At 42.3% G+C, this 20,738-nt stretch overlaps 1 protein-coding gene across 6 annotated transcripts in view; it reads right to left on the reverse strand.

Moving 5' to 3' along the window:
* Positions 1-16,452, reverse strand: part of FBXW4 (F-box and WD repeat domain containing 4) — a 75,836-nt gene extending 59,384 nt beyond the window's left edge. For 2 of the 6 annotated variants that reach the window (XM_036437896.2, XM_036437898.2), the window contains exons 1-2: positions 15,679-16,451; positions 1,259-1,354 (exon numbers count right to left, since the gene is read on the reverse strand). In XM_036437896.2, the coding sequence (XP_036293789.1) occupies positions 1,259-1,354; positions 15,679-16,367 (785 nt within the window). In that variant the 5' untranslated portion in view covers positions 16,368-16,451. Of the gene's footprint in view, positions 1-1,258; positions 1,355-3,225; positions 3,249-4,773; positions 4,797-15,678 lie in introns of those variants that run through there. The other 4 variants (XM_036437897.2, XM_036437895.2, XM_045582028.1 and 1 more) reach the window with 4 other exon arrangements.
* Between the last annotated feature and the right edge of the window lie 4,286 nt (positions 16,453-20,738).

The following is a 20,738-nucleotide window of genomic DNA, read 5'->3' on the forward strand; positions in this document are numbered from 1 at the left end:
ACTTTGTAATAACTGAGTTTCTGCTTGTGAGGTTTTTACAAGTGGGTGCATATATTATATGGAACATGTGTAGAGTGTGTATAGATGCCTGCATTCTCACTCGTTATGCACATTTCTCTTCAGCATCCCCTTGCATGAGTGTGTGGCACACTCAAGTGGGCAGCAAGCAGAGGGGTTTGAAATTCAAGTTAAGAGCCATCTGGTAAACAGCCATTGCCTAGGACAAGAAATCAGGTTCATGCCAGGTGAACAGTGGAGAATCCCAGGGCAGCCTGGTAACTGTTTTGTGTGTTTATTTGCCAAACTGCTTTAAGCCAGCCAAAAATAATAATAAAAATAAAAATGCCAGGGACAAAACTTTGATAGAGAAATAAACTCTACTTTATGGTATTAAAAGACAAAAGTGGGAAGCAACGGGTAAAGTCCTTCATCATAAAAATCCACATTTCTCCCCTGTAGTTTCTTTACCGTTGCCACTATCACATTAATTCACAGTAGCCGATGTCAATAAAACCAGCAGAAACTGGACACAAGAGAGAAAGGGTCATCAGATGAAAAAGCCTGACATATCTATCAGTACAGGTATAGATGAGCAATCATGATATTCCCTATTCATTCCAACAATCAACAAAGAGAACTTTTTTTGATAGAAAGTCATGTAATAACTTTGAAAAGTTATTATATAAGTTATTATGATAAAGCATAAAATCTGTGGCATTGGCAGTTTCAAGGCCATTATTTAAATCTCCTAGCACTTTTTCTGAGCTCTGCCTCCTGTCATATATATATACACAAGCCTTTAGATTCTATTTTGCTTTTTAATAAAGTAGGGGAAAGAACTATAAGAAGCCAGGAGTAAAAGTGTAACTTCCTAGAATAGAAGATTTAAAGAAAAATCATTGTAAAACAAGATGCGTTGAAATATTGGCTTCATTTATTTCTTTTGATGAGATACATTAACAATGGTTACCTCTGAGTGGTAGGATTATAAGTTTTATTTTCTTCTTTAAACTTTTCTATTTTTTTTCAAATTTCTACAATAAACATTTATTGTTTTTATAATCATAACAATGCAGAATTTGTAAAAATACCATTTCTGTAATCCTTTTGATGTGAAAAAATTGTCCCTCTGATATTTAAAGGATCACCAGGGCCACCTACCCAAGAAAAGCTACTCAACTCCAGCCAGGACCAGATTTTTCACTTCCCAGTATGCTTTTCTGTCCCAGGTGGCTTTAATAGTCAAAAGGCTACTTACCTGCATCTCCACTTCAACAGAATCCCCTCTCGGCAGCGCCCCAACCTCCAGTTTTGAGACACCTTCACTCGTTCTTTTACTGGTATACTGGCCATCCTGTGTGCAGACAAAACAGATAATTCAGTCACTACAACTCATTGCCAACCAGAGAAAATTCCATGGGCTTACAAGTCAGGACTCAGGAATATCCAGAATACATATGGATACAAGTGAAGGGGCTAGGAGACAAGAAAGGAATACATAACTCTTCTCTCTCCATGCTAGGATAACTAAGAAATCCAAGGAGAACAGCTTCTCCTTTAAAGTGTCTATAGTGATGCTAAAGCAATTTAATAGAGAAAGGATGACAGTGTTGGAAGCACAGGCTATCCATACAGGAAAAAATGAACCCTGACCCCTACCTCACACCATAAGGAAAAATTAATTCAAAATAGATCACAGACCTAAACATAAAATCTGTTTATAAAACTGCTTATTGGTAGAGCAAAAACTGATTTAGATTATCATTTCATATCACAATAAACTCCCCCAAAATGAAAGTGAATTTAAAATAGTTTAACTAAAAGTAGTTTAAATACTGAACAGAAGAAAAAAGAGATTAAAATAAAAACAACATAGTAGGGAAAATTAACAGTTAATTCCATAGGTAAAAGTTTTATGCTTAAAAGTTTTTTTGGTTTTTTTAAATATATTTTATTGTTTTACAGAGAGGAAGGGAGAGGGATAGAGAGCTAGAAAAATCAATGAGAAACAGAGACCAGCTGCCTCCTGCACACCCTCCACCGGGGATGTGCCCGAAACCAATGTATATGCTCTTGACTGGAATCGAACCTGGGACCTTCCAGTCCGCAGACCGACGCTCTATCCACTGAGCCAAACCAGTTTCGGCTATACCTAAAAGTTTTAAGGGACTGTGTAACACACTGTCTCCAATACTCTGTCATCCATATCCAAAAGCAGATAAGTCACACAGTGTTCAAATAATAAAACACTAGGGAAACATCCACAACAGTAATAGTTCACAGAAATGCACATTAAAACAATTATTAAAAATAAATAATAAATAAAATTTAAAAACAATTATTAAAAGTACCACCTCACATCTATTAAGTGGAAAAACCACACTACCTTTGGTCTGACAGAAGGATTTGGGTTTGTCTATGCACTGCTAGCAGCATGCTGATACAGCTTTTCAGAAAGGAATTCTATGAAGAAAAGTTGTTAAATGACAGCTTCTGACCCAGCATTCCCACTATGGGCATTGCATCACAAAGACAAAATTCAAAAGAAAAATATATTTTATGAAGATATTTATAGTTGCAGCTATACACTGAGTGACCAGATAATTATGATCTCTGAACACATAATAATCTGGCCACTCAGTGTACTTATGTATAGGGAAAGCTTGCAAATCTTGATATATCAAGGGGCCAGCCTCTAGCCAGTAAGACCTCTGCTTCTTTCTAACTACCCACAATGCAGATCTTATACATGGAAAACCTTATTTTAAAATCTCAACTCTGAGGTCAGTCTACACTGAGTGGCCAGATTATTATGCATTCAGAGATCACAATCTGGCCTCTCAGTGTATATTAGAGTTAAAAATCTAAAAATAGCCCAAATGTCTGCCTGTGGGAGAGAATGGTATACTAATACAATAAAACATATTGCCACTAGAAATGATAAATGTAAGGACTGCAAAATACTTTGGAAATGAAAATAGCAAGGAATAGTAATTTTAAAACTAAGTCAAATTTATAAAGTAGAGGTGAGGAGACACTACATAAAATTATATCTCAATAACAGGTCAGAAGAGGTAAATAGATGGTACTTTAGGAAGTGAGCAATTTTAAAAAATATATCACATAATTATTGAGAGTTAGGTCTTTCAATTTACCTTTAAATAGTAGATTAAATGAAGTTATGGGGAAAGTGTAGAATGCAACTTAGTAAACTGGGATCCAAACCTGGCTATCTAATTTCTCTAGTTATCAATTTCTTTGCCTATGAAAGGGTAGTATTTCACACAATTGTGGCGTTTTAAAGATGACAACTAAAACAAAGAACAGTATAAGTTATAAATCACCACAAAAAGGTTAATTTTACATGAATATAAATATATGTAGTGATTAATATCCATTAATGGTGCCACCTCTAAAAGCTAATTCAATCATCATTTGTTTTTCTACTAATCCAATTATAACTATTAGAAACTGTTCTTCATGTCAAACTTAGTCCTCTTTCCAGCTGAATTATTAATATTTGAGTGTACCTATGCTAAAACTAAAATACATTACTAAATCAGTCCATTGGGTGACTAAGGTCCTTTGTTTCACATTACTAGTAAGCAACCTATACTACCAACTAGACAGAGAACTGAGGACAGTAAAAGATAGTCAGCAGGGCCTGGCCATGGTGGCTCGGTAGTTGAGCATCAATCTATGAACTAGGAGGCCACAGTTTCCGGTCAGGGTACATGCCTGAACTGTGGGTTGATCCCTAGTGGGGGGCATGCAGATGGCAGACAATCAATGATTCTCTCTCTCCCTCTCCCTTCCTCTCTGAAATCAATAAAATATATTTTAAAATTATGTTTTTAAAGAAACATAGTCAACAGGATGGACCAAAAGAATTGAAGTCTTAATGAGGGCATGCGCTGGGGGGTGGGAGCAGCTCAGGAGAGGTCAATGGGGAGAAAGGAGACATATGTAATACTTTAAACAATAAAGAATTTAAACTTACAAAAAAAGATCATTTACAATTTTGGGATAAAATCAAAATGGAATGTTCTGGATCATCACAGGAAGGAAACAAGGGGGAATAAATCAGTGTATCTCCTGAATTGGGTTAAGGACAACACTTCTCTCATCTCCCTGGTCACTTAACTGCAATTTGGTGACATTTTACTAAGGGTCAAAGCACTGCCCTGAGGGCCTGATCGCAGCAGCAAGAAACTTTCAAAGTTGAACTTAAGAAGCTGCTACCAAATAGCAGGTGCAGGCTTCCTCTCCCACTATGAATGCCACAGTCAAAATACTGCTCTGGTCCTTCAAACCAAATATCAACTGTTCTAAACCATTCTGGTTGGCGTTCAGTGAGAAATGTTACCACTTTGTTAAGAGCAATTGAACAACCAGGCTTTTTCATCTCTCCCCCACTCCCCCTACCCTCACCCCCCCACCGCCCCCAATCATCTCTGATGGTTTCCTAGCTAGACAAATCATTTTCATGTTCTTATTGGTTTTAGTGCCTGGAAATCAGGAATAAAAAAAAATCTTCTTTCTCTGAAAGCAAGTACCCCTTCTACCCTGTGGGGCCCTGTGCCTGAGAAGACTGGAGCAGTTGCCTCTGGGAATTCAATAAGGACCCTGGTTCCCATCCTTGAAATGCTCTCTGGTTGGCTGTTTCTCCAACACAGTTATTGATGTAAAGTGGGGGTACTCCCCCCAAAAAATGGTCGGTGCCCTGTAAATAAACCTCTCGTAAGGCTGTTAATTCACGGAGGAATCTCTAACCTGGCCTATGGGCCCACTGGAACTTCCATTTTCCCAGCCCTCCTTCTCTTGCCTCAGGCTCATTTTTCCACTTGGGCCCCTCTTCTCAGCTTTCCGGCACTTAGTCACCATTATAGTTTGACTGCATTCCTGGGCACATGACCTATTTTAAACAAAAACAACACAACATGCACCCACAGTAAGCTATTGGGCCCCTTAAAACCTTGGCAACAAGTGTGTCCAGAGGGACAGAAATTAATCTAGGCAGTTATCTAGAGTCCCCTTTCATTTCACCCCTCCTCACACTCCAAACCAAAAGCAAATAAATAAACCGAGTGTGAAGAAAAATGGTTGGGGGGTAAAGGAGAGGGGAAGTGTGGATATATTAGGGAGGTCTTAAACCTGCACGGTCCCTAAGATCAGAAAGCTCCTGCATCACAAATCAATTTCCCTCCCCGCTCTATCTCGAAGTTTGACCCCCCTTCTTGGACTCCCCTGGATGCCACCCAAGCTGTCCACCTGCATGACAGGCATGATTACCATAAACATAACTTCCTGCTGACTTGAAAATTCAGAAAGGGAGGGTATCTGTCCACAAGTGATGGACAAGGCCATCTCAAGGGGCACTTGGCTAAGGAAGGGAAACAGGACTATGCAAAATGATGCTTGGGGGCCTGGAATTTTAAATTAATACTAGCTCTTGATTTCTTTTATCATCTTACCCCCCCGCAACACACACACACACACACACACACACACACACAAACTGCCTGTACCCACCAGCTCTTCTACTAAATAATTTGGCTTTAAGTAGAAGTATTTAAACAGCCTAAGACAAGAAACTTCTAACTCTTCCTTTATATTTGGCATTAAGCTAAATCCTCCAGTAGCCCTCAGCAGCAGAGGTCCATATTAGGTTTAAAAAAAAATCAATGAAAAATCATTATATTGTGTTAAATTGCTTACTCTTTTGGTCAGGGAGCAGGGAGTAACCCAAACATGCAAGGTGGAGTGACACTGAGGGGACACGCAGCATGAGGACAGAACCACACACAGAGCATGGAGCAACTCATCTCCCGTGAAAGGCCTCCAGATGACAACTCCCGCTACTCATTCAACCTCACCTCCCACGGCTCCACACTACTCAAGCCCGTCTCTTCCACATTTATAACTATGCCCACACCTTCTCCTACACTGCCAGCACCAGCCTACCTTTCTCCTTGACAAATGCCTCCTTCCCTCCTCTGGGCACTAGTCAAATTCACCCGTCTTCATGATCCAGCTTAAGCCTCTACTTCACTAACCCCTGCAAACATCCCTATCCCTCTCATGTTATCATAAACCTAGGCTTGTTAGCGTTTCACAGCTGTATATCTTGTTCGTCCAATACAGTCATAAATTCCAGAGGATCAAGTCTTAAACCTCTTAGTACTTCTAAAAGTGGGTCTCAACCAGTGGTATACCAGGAACCCTGAATAAGTGTGCCATCAAATTTTAAACAATTTATAGAATTTATTTTCATTCACGAAGGAGCCATACTTTTATAAAGTTTTCTGTGAGACACACCACTGAGCCACAGTTTTTACTCTTGACGTAGTTGCTGCAAAAAAGAGGAAGATTGCATATTCAGAGGAAGAGATATAAACTTTACCTCAAAGTATATTTTAAGAGAACAAGGTCAGGGCAGTAATAGTTCTACTCAAAAAGGAACACACCAGAAGGTGAACAAATATATATATAAATTCGTTTTTCAACTTTCTAAAACTTGCTTTTAAAAAAAGACATTCACCTTTTAATCTTTTAATGTACTATCAAAAATTCTAGCATCATACACAAAAGTATGACTTAGACACAAAAGGTGAGAACCATGGTCCTGATATAATAGGTATTTGGATAGAAACTGCTTAAACAAGTTCTCAAAAGTGCAGTTTCTCTTTGGCAAGTCAGCTTTAACGATAGCTATAGATTTTCAGGTGCCTGGACATACTTCCTTCAAGCTCCACAGGTCCTTCCTAAAAATGTGTAATACAGCACATCTTCAGGAATCCAACCAAGGCTTCCAAATTCTTATGCTAGGCAGGCTTCACGGGAGGAATCTGAGCAGATAAAGTATCTTAATGTGACACCCACATGTCAAAGCTGTCCAGAGCAGTTTTAGAAGCACTGGGCATGACCCTGATTCCTTCAGTGAGCTTAGGATTTATGGTCATGTTCACATTCACATTCATTTCCTCCTGCTGTTGGTCAAGTTCTGTATTTGTAGGACACTTGACCAGTATGAGTGTTCTGCAAGAGGTTAAGAAATATTGATCCGTGAAAAAAAGATTTTTATAATAAAAACATTTTGGGCAATAAATGGGCCTCTATCACAGGACATCTCAATGTCTTTAATTTACCAATAGGCACTGTGAATCCCCAAAAGAGGGGATGTGGAACATAGCATTTCCCACACTCATTTGATCACAGAATCAATTTTCAAGAATCCCACAATACAAGGCTAATCTAGCACTTTTTGAGAATAAACAACAGCAAGAAAGATGCTACTATGTCTTTAGAATAGACCATCTTCCAAGTGAAACCTGACCTGGGCTTTATTCTACCTTCAAAATGACTCTTCCTTGGACTCCCCCTCTGAAATGTGAGAGGAATACACTCCTCTGCTTCTCGGGGTTATCTCATAGTCTTTAATCTTATAACTGTGTTCCATATTAATCACCAAAGCGGATTCTTAGCCCTAGTGGCCAAGTTTCAAAACCCCTGGTGCCTTCCAGCCTAGGATGAAGGGATGGAGAGAACATGAACTAGATACTACCCAGAAAGTTTTTATATCTCCAGTTCCTAGGCCATTATGATAAAGTCAAACTACAGCCAAGATAAGTGATGAATGAGCAGTTCTCCTTTAATAACTCCTAGAGGAAGGCCTCTCTTAGCATACACACACCACCCGTATCTGAATCTTGATCCACCTTTTCAATATGGACTTTCTAAACAAAAATTCAAAGCAGCATGGGGGCTACAGAGAAGAAAGAGAAGTACTGGCAGAACCCATTACAGAGCTAGTCGGCAGGGGAAATATCATTCCTTTCAGTGAAACAGCTTTCCAGGAACAGTATCTCAACATATTTATTATAAAACAATTTCATTTCCCTGTCCCATCACCTGCCACCCCATCCCCATCCCCCCAACCCCCAAAGCCCACAGATTGTGGATTTCCTCTCATTCTTGGCAGAGTTACCAGAAGAAATATAATACCCTCTTCAGACTGTTTCCAACAGCTGTTAGAACAAGAGGGGGAGCTGGGGTAACCTTCCAAAGCTGCCTCTAAAAATGACCATTCTCCCTGCCAGACCACGAAGCCCGTAAACATAGGGCTTCTCTCTCTCTCTGCTACTTAAAACAAGGGGAGACCCAACAAAAGCAGTGTCCCCTCGTCCAAAACACCTACCTCCAGCCCACCTGTTCTTCTCAACTTGACTCTAAGCTAAACCCTCTTGTACAGTTAGCCACCAACCACTTTCTTCCCTCACATGTATTCCTTGAAACAATCCTCTACTACTTCACAGGACTAATTGTTTTTTTAATTTGTTTGTTTAACCCATCCATTTGCAAGGTAGAATTCTTATCAAACTCTTCTTCAGTGTAATTTCTTATCTCTGTCCATCTCCCCAATATCTAGTATACACACACACACACACACACACACACACACCTTTTCAGGTCAAGAGCCTTGAAAAACAAAAGTCTAGGAACCAATTCAGCAATGGCTACACTGTACCCTAGCCCCTTTCCCTTCCCCGCCATCATCATACACCGTATGCACTTTTCTGTCTAGAAAAGCCCCGTCACCAGGCAGCAGAGAGACTGCCCGTTAGCCCCAGCCTCTCTGCCGAGACCACCAACAAAGAAGTTCACGAATGTCAACTGGGGGCAGAAGCAATATCTCTCTTCGCCGAGGGGAAACTGGACAGAGCCTCCAGCACCATTCCCCAAAGGTGACAGCCGGGGCTGAGTGAAGACCGTGAAAACTGTACAAGAGCTGGAGGAGAAATATAATGTAAGGAATGATTTGGAATCAGGGGCAGGAGAAGGCGGAGGGATGAACTGGCTGACCCCAAATGTCTTTTCCATCTCTAACTCCTATGATTCTTTGACCTCCAATTTTGTGCTGCGGACAAGGAATGGAAAGTCAACAGACGTGGTGATGTTTTGAAAGAGCCTGGCAGTCTGCTCTTGTCATTTAGTGGCCTTTGCATGTATTTTTTAAGGTGTCTCCAAGCCCTGTCTTCATTTCACAGTTGTCACCTTTCTCAGCAATTTGAACTCATGTCAAATACCAAAACGAAGGAGAAGAAAGAATGTACTGGCCATTAATTGTGGGCTAAAGAGGGGCAGGCACAGGGGCCCATTGGGTGGCCCAGACTCCCGCGGCAATGTGGACAGTTTGAATATAGTAATGAAGAACTGACTCAACACTGAGAGAAGGTGGCCAAACCACTAACAAGAAATAAATTCTTTCTCCAGATAGTCTCACACTCAGTTTTAGATACAGTTCAAGCATTTACATGATTCAGGATTCAGAAAATTCTTAATTAGCCCAACCAGTCTTGCTTCTACAAATTACAACTGCAGTTCCAGCTGAATCCTAGTCAGACCAGAGCAAGACTGCTGAATAGAAAGAATAAACAAGATCTTTGGATTCTCAACCTCGCCTGACGGTTGACACACCTGATATAAATTCTGGAGATTAACAACAATCTGTTTCTAAGAATCAAAGTTGCGGGTATGCCAATTTTTACTGAAAATTCAAAACTCAACTTTCTCATTTTTCAAACCGTTTACTTCATCTTAAATTTTCAAAACTTACTGGAGCCTGGCCTCAAGGAGAGTCTACCTGAGCTGCTCCCTGTGCCAGGGCTAGGAGTTGGGACCAGAAATGTATCCAATGCCAGAGTTAAGGTTCAGTAAAATCTCCAGAATTTACACAAAGGTAACTGTTTTCCATGTCAAACACTCAAAAAACAGTTCAGTGTTATTTAACTCTGTATGCTTCCTCAGTAACCTCTCGGTCAGTTTGACTTCAGCAGCTCAAGCAGAAGTTTTTACCTCAGGTGAAGGTGTTAGACACAGAAAATTGAAAGTATGGAGTGCTGCAATATCTGCAAATATTCCAATAGGAATTGCTCATCTTGGAGATTGTGAGGACTCTGGGTTTCTCCATGTTTCCGCCTTCAAAGCTAGCAAATCCAGCCGAAACCGGTTTGGCTCAATGGATAGAGCATCGGCTTGGGGACTGAAGGGACCCGGGTTCGATTCCGGTCAAGGGCATGTACCTTGGTTGCGGGCATATCCCCAGTAGGGGGTGTGCAAGAGGCAGCTGATCGATGATGTTTCTAACTCTCTATCTCTCTCCCTTCCTCTCTGTATAAAATCAATAAAATATATTAAAAAAAAAAAAAAAAAAAAAGCTAGCAAATCCATCCCCTCCTCTTCAAGTTTTATAAGACTGGAAAGGATAGAAGCAGCTTCTATGTTCTCACAGTCTTGGAGGAAAAAGCCCCTTCCATTCTTCCAGTTTGCATTTGGAGGTACTGACTGCACTAGACCATTTCCTGCTTCCACAGGTGTATTGTTTTATTTATTTTATAAGCATGTAACTGAACTCGATTTTTATTAACTCACAGAACCATTAAAAATAAGCCTTTTCCAAAACGACTGAAGATTAATAACATCCATACAGGGGTGGACAAAAGTAGGTTTACAGTTAATACAACACATCATAATAATAAATAAATACAAGAATAGACGGTGTTTCGGCATACTCACAACTGTACACACACTTTTGCCAAGCCCTGTATACAAAACCTTGCAATGAACTGGAGAACAAGTAAGTGAACTTGCCTCTCTAGGTAAGGCAGAAAGGTGAAGGAGAAAGCAAAGCTGCTTTAAGTTGATATTTGTTTTAGGCATTAAATGTAACCAGTCAGCAGTGCCTTCTCTGTTCAGAGCTAGGAAAGGAAACTTTATGCTTTCTGGGCCCAAAAAAAATGCTCTTAGGTGCAATCATTTTAAAACAAACAAACACACTCTGCTTATCTGTGTCCATCTCGCCACTCTGCACGTTAATCATCACTGAAATAGATACCCCAGTTCTCCAGCCTCAAAGTGCTCCCAGCCCACCAGACCCTGTCTGAGGAATGAATGTACGTGCCAGGACAAACACCTCAGAGCCTCACTCCCCAAACACCTATTGTTAGTTCCAGGCAAATCTATCACAGGTAAATGCAAGAGGACTCAGGTATTGCTCAAAGGATATTGAAAATAAAATTCAAGGTTGAAAACATATAGGACTTAATTTGGGAGGAGTTGTAAGTAGGTTTTCTTTCATATAAGACTAGTAGAAGTATTTTTTAATAGGTTTACTAGTACATACACAGATATACTTTTTTTCTTTCATTTCTTTGCTCTTGTTAATTTTAGCATCGGAATATCTGCAGATAGCATCTTTGTTCTCCCACCTGTCACACTAACTACTTGCATTTAGCCAACGTTATAAACTGGCAGAGTTAAATTTCACTATTTTGTTTTTGAAGACAGAACTGGGTTAGCTTCCCCCTGCTCTTGGGAAAACGTAAACGATTGCTATATGAAACATTTCCTTGATTTTTACATTAAAGATATTTCTATTTCCCCAGGCTTCATAAAGCTTTCAAACAAAACTGAGTTTAAGCCAGATGACCGACTCATGCCGTCTGTGTGCCTGCTAGGAGAAAAAAGAAAAAAAAGAAGAAAAAACCTCTCAGGATACCTACCAGTGTTCACTGTTTGGGTAAGAGGCCTAAAGGGAAGCAAATTATTTGTTTGTGGTTTAAAAGTGGCCAAAATGCCTTCAAGCACAAGTATAAGACCATTAACAAATCACAAGGAAGCAAAGCAGTTCATCTTACTCACAACAACAAAGCTCTGATCAGCTGGAGCAGCCACACTGAATGGGACTTGCCCTGGGCCGGAAGTCGGTAAACCTTGGCAGTTTGTGTTTCAGGGAATCGAGAGCTCTCTCGGCCGGGAGTGCAGACCCGAAGCCCACAGGTTCTGCTGTCATGATTCCAAAAGCACCGAGGACAGGTGAGAGGCATTAAGCAGCATGAGTTTTCCCTCCAGCCTTCAGGCCGCATCTCCACTTTTGCCATATACCAGTGGTAGGCAAACTCACTAGTCAACCGAGCCGCAGTTTGCCGACCACTGCCATATACAGATTGACTAGAGGAGAAGCCAAGCAATTATAGAAGTTCTACTTTACAATAATTTGTTGAGTGCCTACTATGCGTTGAACACTGTAGCACTCACACTCTTAAGCCTTATTTTCCTAGGTATGGCATTCCTATTCTTTATAGATGCTAAAACTCTGATGCCGTGAGGTTAAGGTTACATTTCTGATAAAATGAAGTTTTGTGTCACTTATGAAAATGTATCCACGCTCCAATTGGCAATTAATTAGCCCAAAGCATGAACTACAGCCCTGCCACTACCCAAGCAGCCATGCTCTCACTGAACTGTGGGCCCTGGCGCCCTGATGCCGAAGAGGAATGGGTGCACGCCATCGCCCTCCAGGGATGCAACTGCCTCTGTTGGTAGCTTATCACGTCTCTGCAGCTGTCCAGAGTCAGACCACACTGGTCAACACCGGCTCCACCTGCTCTAATACAAACTTCTCCTCGCAGCTCAGAAAACAGTGACCTTGCTCTGTCAAGTACTGTGCTAAAACAGCTTCCCTAGAAGTTTGGAGATATCTCATCCGAGGGCACAGGCAAGAAATCAAAACATACAGGCCTAATAGGTAATAAAGCTGTATCACTTTGTAGTCTCAAAGCACTATAAATTTATAATGTAAACCCACTTTCGTTTTGTTATTATTGCTTATAGAATGCACACTCATTCCCATTCTCTCTCTTTTAAAACACTTGAAAAAAAAATTCTTTCATTCATTCACTCCATCTCTATTAGAAGAGAAAGCAAAACTTTGCTTTGCCTGGCTTGAGTTCCAGTCATTTTAGCCAACTTCTTTTATAGGTCAACTATACATTCTCTGAAAGCTTTTCTTATAAGAAATAAAGGAAGCAAGACTACAACCTTCAAAACCCCAGATAATCATACTCATCGACAATAAAATCGAACTAGAATAAAAGCTAAACAAATGACCAAAATTTATAAAAGATTAATCTTGTACATGATTAATACCCAACTAGAAAACATACTGAAGAGATTATTCATAATAAAACAAAATGCACAAAATATTTAGGAATAGTTAGGAATAAATAAAATAAAAGGTATGTAGGAACTTTTAAGTGAAAACCACAAAAACTTTGCAAAGGCACAGAATTTATTTTTGCTTGGGTGGTTGAGTGGAAGTAGAGATTGTCACACACACACCAAAAAAAACAACAACAAGGATAATCTAATCCTAACAGATATCAGACCCTATCAAAAAATAACATTTAATATAGTGTGGAAATGAAAAAATATATCAGTAGAACAAAATGTAGAGTTCAGATATAGATATATATACACCTTTACAATAAGTACACATATGTATGTGTATAGATATATGCATGTGTACATTAATATTTGACAAAATAAGCTTTCTAAAACAAAGGGAAAGACAAGAATTATTCAACAAAAGGTATAGTGATAACTAGGTAACCATTTAGCCAATAAGAGTTGAACTCTCAACCCCTTCCACACAAGTGATATTGATAAAAGTGTTAACTATTTTTTTTAATATATTTTATTGATTTTTTACAGAGAGGAAGAGAGAGGGATAGAGAGCTAGAAACATCGATGAGAGAGAATCATCAACCAGCTGCCTCCCGCACACCACCCACTGGGGATGTGCCCTCAACCAAGGCACATGCCCTTGACCAGAATCGAACCAAGGATCCTTCAGTCCACAGGCCAACGCTCTATCCACTGAGCCAAACCAGTTTTGGCAGTGTTAACTATTTTTAAAAATCAAATTATAACAGCCCTGGCTGGTGTGGCTCAGTTGGTTGGAGTATCATCCTGTGCACCAAAAGGTTGCCAATTCCATTCCCGGTCAAGGCACATGCCCAGGTTATGGGTTCAGTTCCCAGTTGAGGTGCATGTGGGAGGCAACCAGTTGATATTCCACTCTCACATTGATGTTTCTCTCTTCCTCTCTCTCTCTAAAATCAATTTAAAAAGTCAAATTATAAGAAAATAAGTAGCTATTCAAAGAGAAGATTTAACAGGTCTGTAAAGGAGTTATAAATTTCTCAGATTTGGGAGAAAATAAACCACAAAAGACTGACAGATTCTGATATGCAGAAGTAGACAAAAGTAGGTTTACAGTTGTGAATACATGAAACAATTTATTCTTGTATTGCTATTAATTATTATATTATTTCCCATTCAGTAACTGTAACCCAGTCTTTGCCCATCCCTGTATTTAAGTGTAAAAATTCAATAAGCTAAAAACATTAAAGTATAAAGAATTGGGAGAAATACTTGAACCAAAGATAACCAAAGCCTAATAGCTATGACCCACAGGATTCCAAATTTATAAGAAAAACATCAAGATTCCAATAGTAAATGGGCAACGACTTGGAACAATCTTATGGGTGAAACAAACATATGGGTAAATATTTATCCTGGTCAGTGGTAAAAGAAATGCAAAAATAACAAAACTTTGAGATACCATTATGTGCCCCAAAATAGCAGAGTTTTAAAATTCTCACATAAAATTGGCTTAATCATTCATGGCTGGTGCCACTGTACCTTGATATACTGTTACAAACCAACCTCTGATTCCATAATGCCAATCTTGAGAATTTATCCTAAGTAACCAATTCAGAGATATATGGGATGTGACTTATATTTCAATAAAGCTGTTACCAAACATACATTAAGTTATTCACTGCATTGTTATCTATAATAGCGAAAAGTTGGGCATAACATAAACACTCAACGTTAGAGGAATGCTTTCAATCTCCTTATGGTGCAGCTTACAAACCTTTGTTACGTACCTATTCTGTTGGAATCAGAAAGAGGGAGAAGTGTGCAACTGGAAAAATTTTTAAAAATGAACAGTTGTCTAGAAGTGGTGGCATGACAGCTTTTTATGTTTCAAAACGATTTTCTTTGGTGTTAATACTGTATTAGTACTTTTTTTTTTTAACCCAAACTGGATGGAGTTGGGTGCAATCTGAAAACTTTTCTCCCACCTCCCCCCCACCCCCGTCATGTCCATACACGGTTTCCCTTCTATTGAATAGCTTAAGGGGTCAGGAAAGTTGTTCACTCAGAGGGCTCAGCCCCTGCCAAGAACAAGCCGAACTGCAATGCCATGCCTTCACAGACAGCCCACAGGGTACCAGCCTCCTGCCTCCTGCCGTGCGCGGCCCCTCTGGGCGTCTATCGAGTCATCAGCCCTGGCTGACCCCGGCCTAGCGCCTTCTCAGGTGTGAACCCTCCTCTCCCCGCTCGGTTTTATCTGGGCCCTGGGGCCCGACCACGTTTAGAGGAGGGTGAGAGGATGGCTGTCCACGAAACGTCCTGGTGGACCACCCGGTGGCCTGGGCGTGAGCGAGGCCTCCGAAGCCGCAGACCCGCCGGGCCCCGGGGCCGAGGCGCCGTGAGGAGACCACTAACCGCTGCGGGAGGCTCCCCGCGGCCCAGGTGAGGGCCGCCCACCGGGAGGGCGCTCTCGGGGGGCTTCTTCGGACGGGACGCCCCCCGAGAGGACAAGGGTGCTCGGGTTAGGGGTTCGAGGTTCAGGTGTGGGGGAGCAGACGGGGGTGGGGGTGGGGGTGGGGGGACACGGCCCGGGCCGGCCAGGCCGCGGCGCCCCGCCCTCCTCCCCGGACGCCGCGGCCCGGGCGGCGGGGCGCGGGCGGCGGGAGGGGCGCTTACAGGTCGGTGCCGAGCCGCGTGAAGCCGGAGTTGAGCGAGGCCCGCGCGATGCGGCGCCACAGCAGGTCGCAGCCGGTGAAGCGGCGCAGCCAGCGGCACACCTGCGCCAGGCGGCCGAGCGCGCGCGCGTCCAGGTAGGAGCAGATGAGCAGCAGCAGCTCCTCGGGCAGGCGCCAGAGCGCGGGCCCCGCGGCGGGGCGGCCGGCCGCCTCCTCCTCCTCCTCGGCCTCCGCCCCGGCCCCGGCCCCCGCGAGGCGGGCCCCGGCCTCTCCCCCGGGCCCCTGCGCTCCCTCCGGCCCCGCGTCCTCGCGCCGCCCCGCCCTGAGCCCCCGCTCCGGCCCATCGTCCCTTCCCGCGGCCTCCTCGCCCGGCCCTGCGCTCCGCTCCGCGCCCCTCACGGCCCTGCTCGCTCCGGCCTCCTCGCGGCCGCCGCCCGCCGCGGCCGCCCCCGGGCCTGCGCTCGCTCCCGGCCCCGCTCCCGGCCCCGCCGCCGCCGCCTGCGCGTCCCGCGGCGCCGGCTTCCCCTCCGCGCCGCTTCCTCTTCCGCCCGGCCCACCGCCCGCTCTCGCCTTCCCCTTCCTCCGCTTCTCCCTCGCGGCCCTGCCTTCCTGCGGCTTCCGCGCCTCCCCGGCCTCGCCCTCGCCCGGCCCGCCGTTCCCGGGGGAGCCCGAGCGGCCCTGGCTGCCCATGAGCGGCCGCGGGGCCGGACCGCCGCGGAGCCGGAGCCGGAGCCGCCGCCGCCGCCCCGGGAGGAGGCGATACCGCGCCGGACCGGGTCACATGGGGCGGGCGGCGCGGGCCGGGACCTGGGCCCGCCCCTCAGCCGCAGCCGCGGAGCCGCCGCGGCGTTCGGGCCGGGAAGCTGGCCGCCCTCCCCCGAACCGGGGCCGCACGTGCGTTCATTCCAGCAAGAGGCCCGAGCCCGGCCCGGCGCCCGCCGCTCCCGCCCGCAGGAGCCGCTGCTGGAGCGCCTGCCCGCAAGAAGCGCCCACTCGGATGGCCTGACACCTCGCCGCCTCCCCGGGAGATGCCTCCTGTCCGCGAGCCACACACCAGGGCCCCACACACTGCAGCCCCCAGAAGTTGGCAGGTTCCTTAGCCTGGGTTCTCCCAGGGTGGGAACCGTGGTCCTGGCAGGGAGCCGGCATGTTAGACAGACGGTTGGGCAGGTTTGCAGTTTTCTAGGTCCTGAACCCCCTATCGCCCCAGACTTGGAGCAGTCAATGGCAAAGCCAGGGCCTCTTATTAGTCACCAACTCAATGCAAGGGGGTTCTACCAAGTAACCCAGGAGCCCTTCCCCACTCCACCTGTTCCATTCGCAAGGGCACCAATCACCAATCGGAAGGGAGAGCGAAGCAAAACCTGCTAGACCCGGCACGCCCCCACTCCCCCAGCCACACGCAGCTTTCAGGCATTTGAAATGTGGTTAATCCAAATCGAGGTGGGCCTCAAGTGTGAAATACACACCAGAGTTTGAAGACTTACACTAGAAAAAGAATGTAAACTGTCTCAGTAATGTTATCACATGTTGAAGTGATAAGATTTTTGATACATTGGGCTAAATAAAATATATTTTAGTGTAACTACAAGAACACTTAGAATTATACATGTGACATTGGTGGCCCGCATTATTTTTCCATTGGACAGCATGATTTAGAGGAGAGGGAGGAAAAATGCTTATTCCTGTCTGTGTATTCTGTACCCAAGATTCTGATAGGAAGGATTTGAGGGGTTTATTTTGTATTAACATCTTAAGACCCATTTTTAGGTAGAAAGAATGAATGAGAAATCAACTCTAGAAATTATTCAACACCTTAGCGTGGTCTAGAAGAGGCGTAGGGAAGCCACTGCATTGCATGAGGGCGCCTCAGAAGCATCATGTAACAAGGTCAGACCGGAATCTGGCTTTGCCCTAGAATTACTTTTTGATCTTAGCAAAACAACAACAGAAAACCCCACCTATCCTGGCCTTTTAGAGTTCTCAGTTTGTAGTGGAGATAATGCCTCTGCCTTACTTTCGAGGGATAAATGAGATGATCCCTGTAAAATGCTTTGAACTCCACTAAGGAAATTCTCAATAATAGTTACAGGTCAAATCCTGTTACAAAAAAAAAAAAAAAAAAAAAAAAGGTATTGTGTAGAAAAAGATTTCTAAACTCCAGCCAGTGGTTTACTTATTACCAGCAATATTTGCCATGACATTTCCGTCCACCTAAAGAATTCAGCCCATCTCTTTGAAATCATTGTAAAGAAATTTACTTACTCATACTGTTTACTGTTACAAGGCTATTGAGGTCTGAATTCTGCAAATTGAGGTAATGTCATCAACTTAGCATTTATTGATTTTTGCTATACTGTGTACTGTGAGGGAGGCTGGAAGACAAATAAATACTGCATATGGTTCCTACATTTTGTGTTCAGATTTGTGTTAGACACGTTTGTAATTTCTTACTGTGACTGTTTTTTAACTGTTCCTTTACACAGTAAAGTTGAGTAATGTATCCACATTGCACTAGATTTTAGTGGAAAACTTAAAGGCTCAGAAAATTGTTTCATTAATCAAATATAAATCAAATCAGTATTAAAATCCACAATCAGACAAGTGCAACTTACTCTTTTACTTTTATTGGAGAAATTAAATAATCACTACAAAGCATCAAATCACCCTTTTTCACACTCAAATTAAACTTTAATGAATGGTTCAAAGTAGAATTGATGGTTCAATGATTGCCCCAAAAAATCCAAAGTACTCACTATGCAGAAAGGCAAAACCAAAATGGAAAATGGGGATATATTGTGTTATAAGAGTTTTCCATGTATTGTTTCACTTACTCCCATCAACAACCACATGAGGAAGATGCTATTAACCCATTTTTGGCCGAAGATGAAACAGGCCTATGATCACATGGTTCCTGAATGGAAGAACAGGTAGGTATTCAATCCAATCTATCCCCAAAGCTTGCTCTGAACCATGCCTTCACCATACACAGCAGAAAATGGAATAAGGGACCTTTAGGGTCCCTTACAACTAATAAAGACACACCTAATAAATACTATACCTCTGACTATCAAGCAGTCCGATATCTAAATAAAAGCTGTTTCTAAGCAAATAAATTAGCTCCTGTCTCAATTACTTTTTAAGAGTTAACCATGTAGACTTACAGCTCCTTACTGCTTTTCATAATCTTTAAACTTGATTTGTATCTTACAAAAGAACATTTAACTAAAAGTTTAGTAATTCATTCATTTTGCTTCAACTTCAGTTTCTTCTGTTGAACTTAAGTAGCAATGTTTGTATGGTATGTATATTAGCCTTTTGGGAACTTTGTCCCTAATTGTATGTATGTATAGATGGACAGATATAGTTATTTCTAGGTAATATATAATAGCTTTTGGATTTTACTTTGTACTTTTTTGTATTGCTTGTTTTTTTGTTTTTGTTTTTATAAGAAGCATATATCACCTTTATAAAATTAATAAAGTCTCTCAAAAGGAAGAGTTATGATTCCAAACACACCATGCTACAAGAGAGTTGGAGATTTGAAGCCTAGCTCCGTGGTTGCAAACTGCTGCTCAGGAGCCACATGCGGCTCTTTGGCCCCTTGAGTGTGGCTCTTCCACAAAATACCACGGCCTGGGTGAGTCTATTTTGAAGAAGTGGCGTTAGAAGAAGTTTAAGTTGGGGGGAAAAAAATTGGCTCTCAAAAGAAATTGCAATAATTGTACTGTTGATATTTGGCTCCGTTGACTAATGAGTTTGCCGACCACTGGCCTACATCATCGTCAGAGTTTTTATCTAGCCACCTAAGTTTCTTCAAACTTTATTTCATTTAAAATCTGGAATTAGCCAAAACCGGTTTGGCTCAGTGGATAGAGCGTGGGCCTGCGGACTGAAAGGTCCCAGGTTCAATTCCAGTCAAGGGCATGGACTTGGTTGTGGGCACATCCCCAATGGGGGATGTGCAGGAGGCAGCTGGTTGATATTTCTCTCTCATCGATGTTTCTAATTCTCTATTCCTCTCCATAAGAAATCAATAAAATACATTTAAAAATAAAATGTGGAATTATTTACTATCATATAATAGTAAAATTAAGAATAAATTAGAATATTAGAAGAAATAGGCCTAACATTGAATGCCATATCTGTAAACATATGAGCAAGTCATAAATGGAAGGATAGAGTCTAAACTGTTATTTTTAGAAATTATCTGTCAGATTAGTGGTTTATATCCTGAAATTCTATTAGAAACACCATCAAGATCTTTGTTTTTCTATAAATCCACTCTCCTTGTCATATCAACTCTGGAAATTAAGAGAGACAACATTTTTCATATGGAACAATGTAAAGTGCTGTCTAAAAATAGGTACTTTATGCAGAAAATATTAGAAGTAAAGATGACCAAATACTAGAAATGGATGCTTATGGCTTATGACAGGTGGAATTGTGAGTAGTTCTTTTGCTGCCACTTTACATTTTTCTGCATTTTCTAAGTTCTCTGCAGCAAGCATGTATTACACAGATAATCAGTTAAAAACGAAAAGCCCAAAAAGTATTTACACCTAAATTGGAGTATTAAATAAGAAAAATCATTTAATTAAGCTAGTTCATTGAGAGTCTTCAGAGAGGGAGAAGGAGAGTGAGAGAGAGACAAACATCAATGATGAGAGAGAATCATCTATCGGCTGCCTCCTGCACACTCCACATCAGGGATCAAGCCTGCAATCCAGGCACATGCCCTGCCCAGGAATCGAACCGTGAGCTCCTGGTTCATAGGTCAACGCTCAGCCATGGAGCCACGCCAGCCGAGCCACAATAAAGTATTTTAAAAGTTAATTTTAGCCTTCTGTGATTTTTTATAAAAAGTCTTTGTAAAAGTTGTAATGCACATGAAGGCAGTGTGTTTTCTGAGTTACAGAGATTCATGGTATCATGAAACCCTATTCTGTCCCCCCAAAATGCAAACGAAAAAAGTAAAACTAATGTACCATAAGTCATCTCCAATAAAAAACAAACCACTAAGACTTCTAGTTATCCAATTAACATCTGTATTAGATTTAT

The sequence above is a fragment of the Pipistrellus kuhlii genome, unplaced genomic scaffold, assembly GCF_014108245.1.
Source record: "Pipistrellus kuhlii isolate mPipKuh1 unplaced genomic scaffold, mPipKuh1.p scaffold_m20_p_15, whole genome shotgun sequence".
NCBI lineage: Eukaryota > Metazoa > Chordata > Mammalia > Chiroptera > Vespertilionidae > Pipistrellus > Pipistrellus kuhlii.